A 17,847-nucleotide genomic window follows, 5' to 3' on the forward strand; every position below is an offset into this window, starting at 1 on the left:
AATGTTTCTCTTAACAAGAAACCAAATAAAAAAAGTTCCAGATTGTGTTTTCATGCACAAAACAAATATTTCAATACAGCAGTGAACAGAAAACCAAACAGATTCTTGCAAACTTTGCTACAAGCTGACAGCAGTTACTTCTTTTCTAATGAAACCTGGGAGGCACAACCTCTCACAATAAAGAAATTCATCATATAAATAATAATAATTGTATATCATTATTATAAAATTATCATTATTAACAAAAAAAGTGTAATGAATTATTAATATAGTAATAAAATGCTATTCTTATACAACTCCTAGAAATAAATTAAGTAACAAACCTGGGCATTGTTACATTTAATGGTACAAACCGCCTGTAAAGGCATCTTTTTAAAGATGTTTTTGAATGTGTGTCAGTGGTGACAAGTAGAAATGTAAGCTGTTGTATAAGCGCTTTGAGTGCTCAGCGCTATATAAGAACTAGTCCATTTACCCTTTACTTTGCGTAAACAACCAAAATATTCATCCATCATGTTTTGTAAAGAATGGGACACCTTGTAGTGTTATGCACTTGGTCCCAGTGTGTCCTAAATAAATGTGCAGTTTGTATTTGCGTTACTGCTTTTTTTATACAGTCAAAAACTCAGTATATGATGTGATACATTACTTTTGCTTTGTAGTGTGATACAGCCAGGCTTACCTTGTGCATTTATTATGACAGTAAATACATTAAAGATCAGTCAATACTGTGCTGACCTTAGACATAAAGCGTGTCCAGCCGCAGGCAGCATTGTCGATTGTGTCCAGCTGTTCTAGCAAGGTGGAAGTGTTAGGAAGACTGTAGTTTCCTTCCATGAGACTCTGCATCAGCTCAGTGTCTGTGCCATTTAACAACTCAGGGTGCTGTTGAAGCTCTGAGAACAGCTGGAGCGAGGAAAAACAAGATGAATGGAGCAGAAGAAGAGAACCGTTAAATGGCTCCTGACTCAAAATTAAATACCAGGAACAGTTGGGTGTAAAGTGAAAACATTACTGCACAGATGTTTTTTCCCAGCATCCTGGTAGTACTGCAGCATTAGCAATTTCAAAAGTGGAATCTTTTCTGAGTGTACCTGCTGCAGCCACACCAGGTGGTTGTGCAACTGACCCTCCTCCAAGAAATTCCTGAGCTGTGAGGAGATATTGAGCCACACCCGGGTGTAATGTGTCACGTTCCCAACAAATGCAAACGTCTCATTCGCCTTAAAGGAAAAAAAGTCAACAGATTAGCATTTTTTAGTTTTTCATTAGCATTTGCATGTATTTTAGCCATTTTTTCCTTCCCCTGCCTAGCTCAACTATTTCCACCATCTTTAGTCCACTTGCACAGAGAAGATCTATAAAACAGCTGCCAATACTCAGCCTGTACCAACCAACAGACAATCAGTAGATGTTTGTGCTAATGCTGAGGCACAGAGGCCAGCAGCGTGAAATGCTACAGAGCCAAATATATCAGGAAGATCTGTGGAGATTAATTAATTAGTGATGAAACCATTTCAACAGTTTGTCGCATGGTCACATTTAAGTCAGGCTTTATTAAAACTTGAAGGGATGAAGCTGAGGGCATTCTGTATTGTTAGAGCTGTCAACAAACAAAACCAACGCACATTTTCTTTTATCTCCACAGTTTCATTAAATTAACTTTTCTAGAGCAACTCAAGAATGTTGATACACAACATGTGAGTAAGTAAGTATTTCTGGTAGCAGGAAGGTATACAATTAGGTCCATATGTTTTTGTTAACTGGCACAATTTTTGCCATTTAATTTTAGCAAACTTTATGATATACATTATATTTATGATATATATTTTGAATATTCCATACTGTCCACTTTAATTTGCGGGGTTGGACTTAATTATTAAATCAACTGCCGATTACGGTTATTTTATGCTGAACAAATAAAATACTCAAAACTAAAGTGCTCACTTTTATTACTTTTCAGGAACCCTTTGCAGACAATAATTGCTAAAAGTCTGGAACTTATGGGCATTGCTAAAGGATGATGCTGTTTTGAGTTATTTGTTCTGTGTGTAGTCTTTCAGTATTTAGTTTTATTTTCATCAGTAAATTTCGTTAGATCAAGGTGACATCAGATTACCGACTTGACCACTGCAGAATAATCTGCTTCCTGATTTTAATTGCTTTTTGTATTTAATTAATGTTATGGGTCATTTGCCATCTGTACTGTGAAGTGCCATCCAATCAAATTTGCTGCATCTGACTGAATCTCGACAGGAATTATAACTCTGTATACTTCAGAATTCATCTGGCTGTTTCTGTCCCCTGCCACATCATTAATAAACACTAATGATGTCTGTGTAGGTTCTCGGTCATCCAGGTCATGGCAGTCTCTGGAGCTTGAACAAAGGCGACTGGACTTCTAGAAGATGTTTTACCTTTCATCTGAAAAGCTTCTTCAGTTCTAAAACCAAATGGTGGAGAGTCCCAGGTAGTTAAACCCCAGTGACGGTGTCCCCTGGAGGTGGTTGTGACCCACTACACATGTGCATAATCACATGTGCCAAGGTGTGGAAAAAAGCGTGGGCTATTACAATCAGTGGTTTGGGGGGGAAAACAACTGAAGCCACATGGAGAAAGGTGTGAGTGGGGGTTGAGGTGCCTGGGGAGGAAGCTCATGACTGCATTGTAGACGGGCTACAGTTGGTGTTATAATCCACAACCTCTGTTTAGTTTTGGTCATTCACAGTGTGCATAGACGGCTTCTGTTACTCCTCTTTCAAACCACCTGTCTGGCATCCTCAAGAGAGTGTATTTATCCTTTAGGTGCAGATGTACAGCTGAGTCTTGTCCTATTGAGGTGGCTCTTCTATGCTGTGCCATGCGTTTGCGAAGAAGTTGTTTGGTTTCTCCAGTGTAGAGGTTCAAGCACTCCTCACCGCACTGGACAGCATACACTATGATGCTTATCTCGTGTTTGGGAGTTTCGTCCTTGGGACGGACTGTCATGTGCTTTTTAACAGTCACTCTACTGTAAAGAACTGATCGGATTGCACTGATGGTTGTCCTCCTGTAATTGTTTTCCATCACACAAAAGAACGAAGGCTCTTATTCATAGTTGCTTCCAGACTTCTTCCATTTCAGAATAATGGAGACTACTGTACCATTCTTAAACACCTTAAACATATCCCCAGATCTGTGCTTTGATACAACTCTGTACTGCTGGTAACTGAACCTCATGGCTTGGTTTCACCCTTCTCTAATTATGTTGTATGAACTGAGGAACAGTACAGTCGGACTGCAGACAAGTTTTAAAAGCATTTCGAGTACAACCGAGCACAGTGGCAAGTGTTATATCAAAGGGCATGATTATTAACATAAATGGAATATTTCAGCTTTTCATTTTTAACAAATTCGACAAAAACGAGTAAATAGAAAACAGTTTTTGCTTTGTCATTACGGAGTGCTGGATGGAGAAAAATCTAAATAAAATGTGGGAAATGCTCTGAATGCACATTGTATCAGGTATTGGGTTAGAAATGGGACAGTGGCATCTACATAATACACAAACCAGCAGTACACAGTACGCAGCAGATCTCCCAGTTTCTTTTATTCTCTGTGCAATGCTTGGAAGAAAACACAGTAATAGCTTTAACAATAATTTTTTTTTTTTTTTGCTGGTTAGGAGAAAAGCTTTGTTAAAAGTTGAATGATAATACAACTCTGGCTGCACATGTACACCAAAGAGAGTGCTGTTTACATGCCTTCTGAATGACTTTGTCCACCTGGGAGCCAATAGGGGAGTAGAGGATCTTAGGATTTGTAGTCATCAAGTGAACCAGTAGGCCCAGATTCCTCTGTTCTTTGCTGGTGAATCCCAGAGAGCTCATATTCCCCTGCTTCAAAGCTTCCGGTTCAATTATCCTGCAACAAGAGCCATTGTCAACCACCACTGACTTCACTGCCAAGTCACACTACTTGGGAATTTGATCTGCACCTACTAGGTTATATTTTAAAGGCTGTTAAATGACTAGAAATGAAATCAAAAGTTAATGTACCCACTAAACTAGACTATAGTGCATTCTTCTGTCTGACCATGTGTACTTTTTCACTTCAGTCAAGTAATATAATGAATACACAAAATAAACTAGTACAGAGGATTTTTAAAGAATGACATGCCAGTAAAGTACATGCATAACAGAGTAGTTTGAAAATAATTAGTTTTTTTATATTACCTTGGTATTCTGTGGTTTAATAATAATTTCTGCACCTTCAATAATTTCTGTGAATTACAGTTATGTTGCTATTAAGTTACTAGACTGTGGGACCATAACATTTATGGAAAAAAAGTTTAACATGGCCAGAAACATATTTTGTAATTGAAAATAAATTAAAAAAAAGGCTAAAATGCTCTGCAAGTTGAACTATTTATTTGAATGAAGTTTAGCAGGCTTAAACCATAGACTGTATATAAAAGAAGGATGTAGTGAACAAATGTCACCCTTTGGTTTGTGGACTATGATCCACATTCATGTCTCTTCTTTCTTTTCTCCAGTTGTGAACGTACCTACACGGAGTTTATTAATAAAATGAAGTGTGTATTCTCATTAAAGGAGTAAGCTCTGATGCTTCCATACATTGTATGTTTAATTTACAGCAGGGAAGGAAGAGTATAGCAGATTACCAAATATATTTCTGGATTTTGGCTGAAGAATCTCTCTCTGAGTCTCTATGCTCGACGACCATCACTTGGCTAGAATCACTCATCACACACTGGACCTGTTTGGCTTCTTCTTTCTGGAAACCACCATGAGTTCATCACCCTATTCCTTTTTTCAAAGCACCACAACACTCCTTTCGTTCTGGGTCACTCCTGGCTTCAAAAACATAACCCCACAATAGACTGATCTCTTAAAATCTCTGCTTGGAATTTAATCTGTCACCAACGCTGTTTGCAGTCAGTTCAGCCCCCAGTTCAATACCAGAAAGACCATTCCAATCCTGAACTTCCCCATCTTTCTCCCATTCATCCAGTTCATCATGACCTCTCTAAAGTGTTCCCCAAGGACTTAGGTCTCTCTCTGTCCCTCCATTTGACTGCGCCACTGATCTACTTTCTGGTGTCCTCTTGCCCACCAGTCAACTCTACAGTCTGCCCAAGCCTGAAAGAGAGGTAATGGAGAAATATATCCACGACTCATTTGTTCATCTTCTCCTTTGGCAGCAGTTTGCTTCTTTGCTGAAAAGAAAAATAGGACACTCCAACCCCATATAAACTACCAGAGTCTGAATAAAAAAAACAAGTATACTTTGCTGCTGTTGTCCTCTGCTTTTGAGCCGTTGCAGGGAGCTATCATCTACTCAGAACTGGATCTGTGAAATGCAGTTTCGGCAGTTTTCCAGGCTCTAGTTAATGATGTCATTCAAGACTTTGTCAACCTCTTCGTGTTCGTTTACCTGGACAACATCCTGTTTTTTTTTTTTCCCCAAAGGGCCTCATAGAACATCACAGCCACATCCATCAGGTCCTGCAGAGACTCATAGAAAATCATTTGTTTGTTAAGGGGGGAAGGGGGGGGGGGGGGATTCCATGTCTAGACAGTTTCATTCCTGGGATTTGTCATTGCAAGGGACAGTGTCCAGGCAGATCCAGCCAAAGTGGAGGGAGTACTCAATTGGCCAGTTCCCTCCACAAGGAAACGGCTGCAGAGTTTCTTGGAGTTTGTTAACTTTTACAGCCGATTCATCAAAAACTAAAGCAGGATTTTTTCTCCCTTAACCAGTTTAACCTCTCCCAAAAAGCCCTTCCAGTGGAACGCCTCGGCCCAGGAAACTTTGAACTGCCACAAGGAACTGTTTGTCATCATGCCCACCGTGTTCCCATTTATTGTCGAGGTGGATGCTTCTGATTCTGGGGTAAAAGTTCACCTGTCAGCCTGGTATTCACTAAACTGTAACTACAATATATCTTGTTTTGGTGGCCATCTCTGCTCAAAGATATGGGAGTATGTGGGAGCTTGTACTGTCTGTGTGCAGAATAAAACCCCCAGCGCTCCGCTGACTGGACTGCTTAGACCGTTGCTTGTTCCTGGACAACTGTGATCTCATATCTCCCTGGATTTCATCACTGGATTACCATAATCCTCAGGTAACACCACTATTATGACTGTTATTGACCCATTTATCATCAAGGTGGATGCTTCTGACTCTCTGTTATTGACCCCTTCTCCAACGCAGCACACTGAGTCGCTCTTCCCAAACTTCCCATGACCCCAAGACAGCCCAGCTGCTAACAGAGCATTTCGACTTCATGGCATCCCTGTGGACATTGTCTCAGTCCGTGGCCCACAGTTCATATCCCGAGTCTGGAAAGAGTTCTGTTCTTCAATCGGTGCACAGCTTAGTTTGTCTTTCACCCTCAGACAAACGAACAGACGGAACGGCTTAATCGGGAGCTGGAGACAGTGCTTTGCTGCATGATTTCTTTCAACAAGACCACCTGGAGTTCCCACCCAGCGTGGGTTGTGTATGCCCACAACAGCCTGACATCCTCGGCTACAGGTCTGTCTCCTTCCGAGGCCTTTTTGGGGTGTCAGCCCCCTCCTGTTTCCATCCCAGGATGCTGATATGAGTGTTCCCTCAGTCCAACTGTATCTGAATCTCTGCAGCTTCCTGTGGAGAGCTATGTGGGCAGCTCTACTCAAAACAACACATCCAAGTGCATCCCAGGTCAGAAAGTTTGGTCATCGACCAAGAATATTCATTTACACACACAATCTAAGAAACTGTCTCTGAACTTAATTGTTCCCTTTAAAATCCCATCATTAACCCAGTTACTATTCGTCTTTGATTGCCCCATCATTTTAGGATTCACAACTCTTTCCAGGCCAAGTCCGTTTGATACAGCCATCTGTGCCCTCCGCCGTAGGTCCAAATTTACTGAACAGTCTTCTAATTTCACAGTTTGCTGTCTTTATATTTACAAGTCCTCTTTTTTGTTTCACTTTTCACAAACACAAGTATTGAGATTCTTGCTCATGTTGATATCCAGGTTTTGTCTTTCTTTGCTGCCCAGTTAAGTTTTTAACATTTATTGTCATTTATGTGCTGAAACTTTACTACATTAGGAAGCTGAGGAGTTCATATAAAGATAAAATCTGTGGTATCATCTGGATGCCTGTTTAAGTGAAGCATTTGTAATAAGAATAATAAAAATATGCATGTACTTCTGTACATGTCTGTTCATTTTCTTCAAAACAACATGAGAAAAATATTCTTCCCACAACTAAAGCCAGTGATTCATTTTTAGATCTCTTCTTTTGTCTTACCCACCTGTTATTCCCACACAGAATGGGCTGCAGTCCAGCCCATAGCTGTACAAACGCTGAAAACTGAGAATGAGGATTCTCTGTTCCCGTCTTCCCTTTCCCACCTCCTGCTCCACCACCTCCCCCTGCTCCTTCGTCCCCCTCTCCAGGAATGTCGGTTGTGTTGGGGCCCCATGTGGTGGTATTAAGGGGCCACGTCGTGTTTGCAGGGGATACTGGAGTTCGACCAGAACAGGCTCCTTTGGGCAGCAGGCGAGCCAGACCAGAAAGCAAATCCACATCTTTTAGAAGCCTTTCTACATCAGCCAGGTCCTTCAACAGAGCCCCAAGGTTAGACTGAGAGAGAGGAAGCAAAGAGCCAGGCTGCAGATGGAGCTGGATGAAAGCAGAGGACGAGAGGATGGGCAGATTACATGATGCCTGCAGCATGTTTTCCAATGTCAGTGCACATTTTTCCTCAAACTAAACAGTAAAGCTGCCTGAAAACTGACACAACTGCAATCTGCTCCAAACTTTCCTGCTATTCATATGATGAATGAATTCATGGCAAGAGATTCAAGACAATTTCATCTAAATGTTTCACAGCAACATCAGGTAAACACAGGTACGTGCCGTGAAATTCATTTCAAAAGATTGCTGTTCAGGTTCAAATATAAGTGTTGATTCTTGATGCTAATTAGGTGGTGACCTTGCTACACTTAATAAATCAAAATCTTTTGGGCTAACATTCTATCGTACTGCAGAAGATTCCCAAATTTGCAATAAATCAATTTACAATACACAGACCTAAAATTACATGAAGTAAACCTGAGTATTATTGCAATGATGCTGGCTTCACCGTGTTGATAATCCAGCCAATGCAATCTTGCTCAGAGTTCATACAATAACAGGCATCAACATCCAGTTACTGCTGCCTGCCACGTAAACCTGCTGCTGACTGGGAGTCGATACAAATACCCAGGAAAACACTCAATACATTTTTGATACCACAGGGGAAAAAAACAAAAAACAAAACAGCCATTTGTTTTAATAAAGATTAGAACAATACAAACAATAACATTGATAACAACATTGTTTATATACACATATGTAAAAATGTATTTATTTTACACACACACACACACACACACACACTTTCTGGGTTAGCACATCATCACTGAGAGAAAAAAAATCTTTCTGAGCTTAATGGCTCTACTGGACATGAAGAATTGCTATTTAAAATAAAATTAAAAAATTGTTATGGACATAAGCTACCAACTGTTTTAACTGTTGTTAAATTAACAAAGTATCTGTCGTTTCAGCAGCTCTATAGCAAAGGTTTCCACTGTACCTTCTCAGTGACACTCTGCATGTTGATTTGCTCTCTCAGCTCAAGGCTCAGCTGCCTGAAGCGCTCTGACCTTTGCCCCCCCCCTTCACTGCATACAGCGCTGCGATAGGCCTGCATCACTGGTCTCTGCTTCTCAGGTACCAGCAGGATCTGACTGAGCTCAGTGGCCCCACTGTCCCCACAAGTGAGCACCTCGAGCATGGATCCAGTAAGGAGGACACCCTGTGAACAAAAGAAACAATTCAACTGATCATGTCAGTGTCTAACGGTCCTCACACCCCAGGGGGTTAAATCTACAAGCCTGCTGCATACAGAGCACTAAGACCTTTAACATGAGCCTCTACCTTCTGATTAAAATGCATGATAAACTCATTTCTTAAAACTTTTGTCAATATTTTAAGCAGCTTGAATTGATTATTATGCATTTTAAAGTAGAAAAAGAGCACATCAGCATGTCCAACCACCTAGCTTTGCCATTTGTCTAATTGATTTTTTTCTTTTTGTTTATGTTTTCAGTACACTACATTGACTGAGAATAAAAAAAACTTTAATAAAGCCTTCAGGAAAATATTTTGGTAAATATTTTAAAAATAATGAAAAGTTAAATTTTGGCATTATATATTTCTGTGTTCCTCTGGCTAAACAAACACAGAACACATGACAACCTGTTTTATAGCTATTAAACCAAATTCCACCATCTGGAATTACTATGAGAAATATCCACAATGCCTTGCTGAAAAATAGTAATCATATCATGACTAATCAGAACTGTTATCTGCAATGGCTTTCTGACTGGTCAAATCGAAAGTTAAAGATACTATCTCAAATGGTATTAGCCATTTAGCCATAGCCTGAATCACTCTGCATGATGTGGTTCATGCAAGGTTTCCCATTGGATTTTACGCCAGCAAAGCACAGAACAGTATTTGAGAGAACTGTAGAAGACAAAATGCTATGAAACAGAAAGAGTTTATCATTACGGTATTTGAGGCTTTGTTGTGATAGAAATTTACAAGGTGTTGTACATTTTGTCTCCAAAAACAGGCAAACAATCCACACACATCCTCACCACCATGTGGGGCAGGTGCAGAGCCGAAAAAATATAAAACTGTAGAAAGGAATTGATGGTTTGCACAATGCAGAACTCCAATATCCTTATTTATTACATCTAATAGTATATTATAGTATCATCATCAGACAATGAGACATCAGTAGGCACCATCTTAAGTCACCTGTGATAGGTCACATGACCATGACCAACGGTAACATCCAATCAGAACCACATTTCACATAGAAAAAAATTGCTGAAAATCTACAAGTCATACATATTGCCCTGGCATAATTCAGAAAAATCATTGCCTAACAAAACTGAAACGAAACAAAAACAAATTATTAAATTATAAATATTATAAAATTAAAAATTATCACCACAAACCCAACAGAAAATAAGCATAAGCATCTGATATTGTGCATATTTTCTATTTGGTTTGTATGCATAGATAATATGCATAATATCTCAAGCATCAAGACATTAATACACATTCAAGTTGAATTTTGACCCATCCTCCTGAGCCACAGTATTTACAAATATCTTTCTTAAATGTCTGAGGTTTAGGAGCAGGAGTATTTATTTAAAATGTATGTGATTAGAAAAAAACTAATGGAGCATAGACAAAGAAACTGATGAGCTGCTAGCTTTATGCTCATTACTGTTATGTCTTGTTTTATATTACACATTGTGTGTGTGTGTGTGTGTGTGTGTGTGTATAAACTTACTTCCAAATGAAGGATTTTGTCTTTAGGTTTTTGCTTGGTGTCCTTTGCCGCTTGAATCCAACTGTGGGCCCCTCCACCATCTCTGAGAGATGTACCGAATATAAGGCTGTAAACCTACAGGACAGACACACACACACGCACGCACGCACGCACGCAATGAGTTTTTCACATCGATGTGGAGGAATTTTGGCCCATTATAATAATTAAAGGAGGGGTTTTGAGTATGAAGGGTTTTCGAGTATGAATAACCCGTTTAAGGTTATGTCAGAGCATGTCAATAGGATTTGAAACCATGTCTTTATTTTTTGGGAGATGGTTGCTATTAACAAGAGATGAACAAATTTAAAACATCCTAACATGCTAAAGGATTTTGTCATGGGAAAGTTTACTATTACAACATCTGGGGGAAAACAAATACACCGAAACATATTATAAAATAACAGCAGTTTACCTAAACTTAACTGAGCTGAGACAAACTGAAAAACCTGAACAGACCAGTGAAGTGGTTTGAATATGTTAGTGATGCTGAGTCACCTCTCTGAGGCTCACTGGAGTGCTGAGCAGAAGGTTGGCTGTAGAGTCAGACAGTGAAAGGTTCTTGATCAGGAACTGCTGGAAAACTGATTCATTCTTCAACACACTGGCCAAGGTGAAGCCTGCATCCAACACACACACACACACACACACACACACACACACACACACACACACACACACACACACACACACACACACACACACACACACACACACACAAACAACCAAATAAGAGACATATCACAGAAACACACAATGATTTAAATAGTTCTAAGTGGACTACATTCATCAAAATAAGAGTTTTGATGAGTTTAAAAAAGAACCTGTATACATGTATGAGGTGTGAGCAAGACGTTCTACCACTGTGCTCATAGGAAACAAAAACTATACCTGATTTAAACTTCTTCTCAAACACCAACATACTGCTCCTAGTTCTCTTGCTATATTTGGATCAATTTCATGACCACTTTTCATATGTTGACATTTTTAATGTGGACCTGACTGACTTATCCTTCATTTTGAGGATCACTGGGACAAAACCTTCAGTACAGAAAACATGATCTGTGGCCTGTCCCAGTGCAGGATTATGCACCAACTCACAACACACACACACAAAAAAACCCCAAAAACAACATAATCACTGCTCACCACCCATCCAATATGCCAGATTTGGCTCCCTGCCACTTCGCCCTCTTCTCAAAATTAAATTTAGAACGGGGGTGTGCTTTCTGAAATTGTGTTGTGCACATGACAAATGAGAACATGAAGTGATCATCACAGATCTTCCACAAAGCAACTGTCACATTGGATTTAGCATGGCAGGACTTCGCACCTTGGCTGTTGTTGAAGTTGTAGTCATGCTGTAAAGGGGTGGAGCTGAGACTCTCCAAGTGCTGCTGTAAGGTCTCCAGCTCTTGACCCAAACCTGGTCGGTCAGACATGAAGAGTCGGTTCTGTTCAACCACTTCACTGATCCGCTCCAGCAGCTGGGTCACACTGAGAGGGAGAATCAGACACGAAACATTCACACAACTCAAAAGAATAAAAACGGTCTCTGTTTGTCCTTTTTCTTCTATAGGCAGTATTCAATGACAGGACCTATTCTCCACATACCGTATGATGAAGCACACGTGGCATTTAATATGTTGTTTAATTAGTCTCTGCACATAAAACCAGAGTCTGTAAAACCATTCCTGATTCCATACTGATTAACAACCCCCTCTGCTACTTAACTGACCAGATCAATATCCCTGAAGTGCCATGAAGAACGCTGTGGCAGGCAGGTTTGAGGAGCTCAAAGCAGGACTCAGACAGAACTTAATTTAACATTAGCTTTATTTGCTGACAACACAAGACAGAGCAGGACGGGGCCAGCAGAACAAATTACAAAACTCAGTGGATCCAGGATTAACACAGATGGGAGAGCACACAGTAGGCAGAGGATGCGACAGAGAACAAAGGGAAATGCACACAATAAATACACACTAGGTAATCAGAGGGATTGGACACACTAGCGAAAACAGCTGACTACAGAGCACAAGATACAATGGACTGTCAAAGTAAAACAGGAAATTACTAAATAGAGTGACCAAGACTAAGAACTAAGACACTTAAACTTGACACAGAAACCAGACAGAAACATCAGGGAGTCGGGCACACAGAGGGAACACAGGGAGGCAGGAACGACATGCAAAAACCACGACACAGAGCAGAACTCAGAATTCAAGCAAACACCAACAAAACAGAATCTGAAAGTCAGAAAACAGAAAACACTGAGTCCCAAGACCATGACAAGGAGTTTAACTGACTTGATGCTATACTCTGAAAAATCATGTTCCTTTAATTTTTTGAGCATTGTTTAAAAATAACACTTTTACTGCACAGCACCAGAATCCCCAAGAAGCTATAGGAATAAAGTTTCAGTGCTGGGAAATGAGAGGCGCTTGGACTAGCTAGAAGGCGGTCAGAGACCATCAAACAAATAAGATTTGTACCTCAGTGTGCTAGAGAAACAATGAACACATTCATAGTCTGACCTGAACTTTTTCACAGAAATAAAACAAATCAGCAAAAAGAACAAGTGATTGCTGATAAGATCTACTCACGTGGAGTTCTTATACTGCAGGAAACCAAATTCATCCCTCTGTCCATCTGGGCAGAGTGACTGCATGATCGGAATGATGCCAGCCGAGGTGAGTGGAGCAGCACTGTAAAAGGCTGGACATGAAGGAGGGGGAGAAAAAAAAATGGGAGAGGAGGGACAAAAAGAGAAAAAGACAAAGCCACAGAAAAAGGAAAAGGTTGTGGCAGAGATGGTGAAAGGGAGAAGGGTGACAAGAAGAAACAAAAGAAATAAATGAAGGGTTGGTTTGCCATGTAGAGAAAATCAGAGGACCAAACAGAACAATGAGAATGAAAAAGTGTAGAGAGAGACTGGGTTAGATCTGGAAAGGAAGAAAGATGTCCGGCAGGCAACCTGACCGGAAGCACAGCAGTTAATGGCCAGAGAGGCTCCCATATGTCAATGCCGAATATGAAGGCCTTTCATCATTTTGTCATGAAAAAAAAAAACAGCCTGATATTTTTTCCACTTCTGTCCATAAAAGCCGGCTGGACCCACTCGCAACCAGTGATAACCGAAGCCTCGGTTCCTGATAGCTGCCCCACGTTTCCATGGTAACTACACTCGTGTGAGTGTGGATCCTGTTCATCCTGCCCACAAAAACACTTCCCATTGTCCTCTGGCTCTCTCTCTCTCTCATATAATCTATATTGTCCAGCTATGCCTTTCCTAGACATGGGGAATGAGAAAGCTGCATTAGTACATCTGGAACTTTGAAGGGTTACATAGTTCTGGGCAATTAATGGTTTTAAATTAACTATTTCCCACCAAAACTGTTTTAAAACACAGACATTATGTTGACATATTATACTGATATTCAAAAGTGTTAAAATGTCAATGATGTGTATCTCTAAAACTTGACATACGAGCTGAAATAGAATTTCATATCTGAAATCAGTGTTAAAAACAAACAAAAAAACAACTAGATCACGAGCTGGTGTGAAGTTCCCTGTAGCAAATTTTTTTTTTTTTTTTTTTTTTTGTGGAGCAGTGTAATTCAAATGAAACATTAATGGAACAAGTGGTGGGCTTGGTGTGGAACCTAAGGTGTTTGGTAGGGTTTCACCTAAACTAGCGATTGTTTTTAACTGCCAGTCCACAACCCCCCACCACAGGTTGTCTGGAGATCACAGGGGCAACACAAGGCCTCAGCAGACTCACATGCCTTAGGAAACCTACAATAAAGTCAAGCCAATATTTTCTTTAAATGCCACAGTCAAGACACTTAGTATATTGAATTATTTTATTGGCCATCAGTTATTTTGCGATGATTCCACATTGGATAAAGTCATTGCTAATTTGGAAAAAAAGTAGGTAAATTCAGTCCTCAGCTCATTGACATCTGTCCTCTCTGATCACCACACTGAAAATAAAAGTCATGAAGTCCAGGTGTTAGAGTGAGAGACAGTGTTAAGTACATAATTCTGTTTCATACAACAGGCTATCATGTACTGAACAGCAACTTATTAATTAATTTTTATTAATTATGTTTTCATAGCCCTGGTCAAATACACAAAAACATCCAAACAGAGAAACACAGCCACAAAGGTACTGAGTGCACCATGAAATTAGTCAATGCATTCAACAGTGTGAGAAGACTCAGCAAAGTAATAATATAATTATTTGTTAGTTCTGTTGATGGATTAGGTTACTTCTCATACAGTAAGTATCCACAGGATAATAATAGAAGTATGCTCCTCTGTGTTTGGGAGCCAGCAGTTTGCAACATGGTGCTAGTGAGGTGATGGTGGCACTGAGTAAGCACACTAACACGGTGCATCAGGACTGAGTGGAACAGAAAAAAGGTAGATAAGCATTTTTACCGGAGTGCACAAACTCAGTTAAAACCCAGAAAATTCAGTCCTTCAGCAGTTCATTAAACAAAAGGACGAACCAGCTTATGATCATGAAGACAGAACATCTTTGGTTGGGTTTTTTTGATTGTTTTTTCCCCACTTTGCATCTTACAAAGTGGGAAAAAAAAAATCAGCATACAGATGTAAAGTAACAACTGAGAAAGGGTTTCTTCCACTGTAGTCATTGCTTACTTCAGAAATTTTAAATTTAGTCAAATTAGAACTGTAATTGGTATTTGACTTGTTAGCGTCTACTATGCTAATACAAAACTGAACTCATACTGCTGGAGACTGCAGTTACTGTAGGCCGTCAGACACATTCTGCACTCACAGTTTGCTAACTGTTCTAGTCTGTGCTGAGTTCATTAACCCACTCTCTTGCAGTTCTATCTTATATCCATATGTGGTGGCAGGGTGTGGTTTGTGGCTCAGCTGCAGGGGAGGAGTGATGCAGTGGATACAGGGGGGCATCATCAGAGGAGGCTGGCTGGGTCAGCTGGCCAACATCAGCTGATTGTGACTTTCCTTTTTATGCAGTAGGGTGCTGGGACTGGGTGTGGATGGCAGGAGGAAGCCAGTGAGAGGCGAGGAAGCTGGAGTCCCACAAAGGAGTGAGACAATTGACTGTACAGCTACAGCACCAGTATGAAAAATATACCGGTTTACTGAAATCAAATGTTGAAGCCCGTGTGTGTGTGTGTTGGGGAACCCACAACCAACACAGGCACTGGGACAAATAGTAGCTGAACTGGCAGCTATGCACCGAGAGCAGGCGACAGTACAGCTCTTACCGCTTGAGGCTTGCAGGCCCAGGCTGAGCAGCACACACAGGTGCTGGACAATCTGGTAGCTCAGTCTAGGTCCACTGTTCAGCCACCGTCGGTCATCGTGTTGCATAAAATGGGGTGAGGCAGATGACTCCCAGTATTTTTTGGATATATTCAGGGCCACGGCAGTGGTGTATGGATGGCCAGGGTGCCGAGTGGGCAGTGCAACGGCTGCCTTTCTGTCCGGGCAGGCACAGATGGTGGCTCTGAGTCTGCCGCCAGTGCCACGGGGCAGCACATCCAGAGGGCAGTGTTGAATCGACTGGGCCTTTTCCTGGAGGACCACCACCGCCGCCGCAGCTCTCGAACGGACACGGAAGGGGTTCCTGGCAAGGACGGCAGAATGGGTCTGCTGCCACCAGCAGACAGAATGGATGTGGCTGTGAACCACCTTGTGGCACACTACTTTTAGTGGCCCCACATCAACCATGGAGCAACTGCTGATGCGCGTACACACACACACAAACTATTCCCTTATCATCTGCTCTCCCTTTTCAGGTCCCAACGGCTATGGGCGCTGCTCCCCAACCACTGGAAGCTGTGCCAACACTGGGGCAGAAGTGCTGGAAGTATGGGTGTCCATTGATGGGGGTAGGACAGGTGTTCCATGTTGCCAGCCTTCCGATACCTTCCCCCAGTGTGGCAGGGACATACAGCATTCCAGTAAGGTGCCAAGAGGGTATACAGCAGGCTATGGTGGACCCGGGCTGCTAACAGGCCCTGGTCCACCAAACCCTGATTCGACCTGGGGTGCTGTTGGAGGCAGAATGGGTGGAGATTAAGTGTGTAAATGGTGATATTCACAAATATCCTGTGGTGCCAGTGGAAATTAAACATAAGTGCACCGGGATATTGTTTTGTTTTAGTTCTAGTGGATTATGCAACACAATAAACCTATTACAGCTGTTGCACTGTGTGTGCATGCATGTGTGTGTGTTCTGTTCTCTCTCTCTCTCTCCTCCCTCTGGCGGAGCTGTCATCCTTCCTCCAACAGTGGGTGTCCCCACTCACAATCAAGGCCACCCTTTATAAAAGATGAAGTGGAAATGGGTAAACGGGCTGGATGGGCTATAGAAAGCAGTGCGTATATAGTGTGGGGAATCTCTGCTCCACACTCTTAACTTTTCCCTCCCTTTTATTCTGCAGACTGATGCTTCGAGCAGAAGGCTGGGGGCCGTTTTGTCCCAGTGGGTAAGAGGGGTCAACTGCCAGAAACTGAGTGTGAGACTCGCTACAGCACAGTGGAAAAGGAGTCCTTGATGACCCGGTGAGCAGGTCCCTCTCTCCGCTAATCCCTCCTGAGATGCTTATTTACTCTGTGCATGAAAATGCCAATGTCCGGATCACCTGTTGGTACCTAGGCATGCAACCATAAAAATTCAAGGCGATTCATAGGCTGAGGACACAGATGGCCTTAACGACTTCCTTTCTTGTGAGCCATCCCGTCTAAGTCGGGCAATGGATGTATGTGGTTGCAGGGTGTGGTTTGTGGCTCAGCTGCAGGGGGGGAGTGGTGCAGTAGATTCAGGGGGCAGCATAAGGGGAGGCTGGCTGGGTCAGCTGGCCAACATCAGCTGATTGTGACTTTCCTTTTTATGCAGGAGGATGCTGGGACTGGGTGTGGGTGGCATGAGGAGAGCAGTGAGGAGCTGGAGTCATGCACTGGAGTGAGATAAGTGACTGTATGGGTACAGTGCCAATGTGAAAAATACAAAAATCAAACACTGCAGCCTGTGTGTGTGTTGGGGAACCCACTGACATGCTTGTTACACCATAATTAATGGATCGCCAAATGTGCATTTTCAGTCTAAAACCTCTGCATGTCAGTGTTTGTGTTTATTTCCTTTATGAAACATGATTATACATTTACTAACACACTTAATGTGCATCAAATGTGACCACCTGTTCATTTTTTTTATTCCGTGGTGCAAATTCTGACAAAAAAGGAGGCCTTGCACAAACTTCTTTCTCATTGTTGCTGTATTTAAAATGCACCATTCACGGTTAAAACATGAATCAGTTTCATGACTTTGTATCCAACATCAACTTTAAGGATGCAGCTTAAGATCACCACACAAAAAGACTACTGTAA

The 17,847-nt window shown here is 41.5% G+C and overlaps 1 protein-coding gene across 1 annotated transcript in view; it reads right to left on the reverse strand.

The window, feature by feature from the left end:
• abca2 (ATP-binding cassette, sub-family A (ABC1), member 2) overlaps positions 1 to 17,847 on the reverse strand; it is a 104,936-nt gene that overhangs the window by 54,217 nt on the left and 32,872 nt on the right. The window contains 9 exon segments of the mRNA XM_030723442.1: positions 739 to 906; positions 1,095 to 1,223; positions 3,744 to 3,903; positions 7,312 to 7,682; positions 8,638 to 8,859; positions 10,414 to 10,527; positions 10,948 to 11,069; positions 11,783 to 11,946; positions 13,056 to 13,167. Of these exon segments, the coding sequence (XP_030579302.1) occupies positions 739 to 906; positions 1,095 to 1,223; positions 3,744 to 3,903; positions 7,312 to 7,682; positions 8,638 to 8,859; positions 10,414 to 10,527; positions 10,948 to 11,069; positions 11,783 to 11,946; positions 13,056 to 13,167 (1,562 nt within the window).

The sequence above is a fragment of the Archocentrus centrarchus genome, unplaced genomic scaffold (assembly GCF_007364275.1).
Source record: "Archocentrus centrarchus isolate MPI-CPG fArcCen1 unplaced genomic scaffold, fArcCen1 scaffold_26_ctg1, whole genome shotgun sequence".
Taxonomy (NCBI): Eukaryota; Metazoa; Chordata; class Actinopteri; order Cichliformes; family Cichlidae; genus Archocentrus; species Archocentrus centrarchus.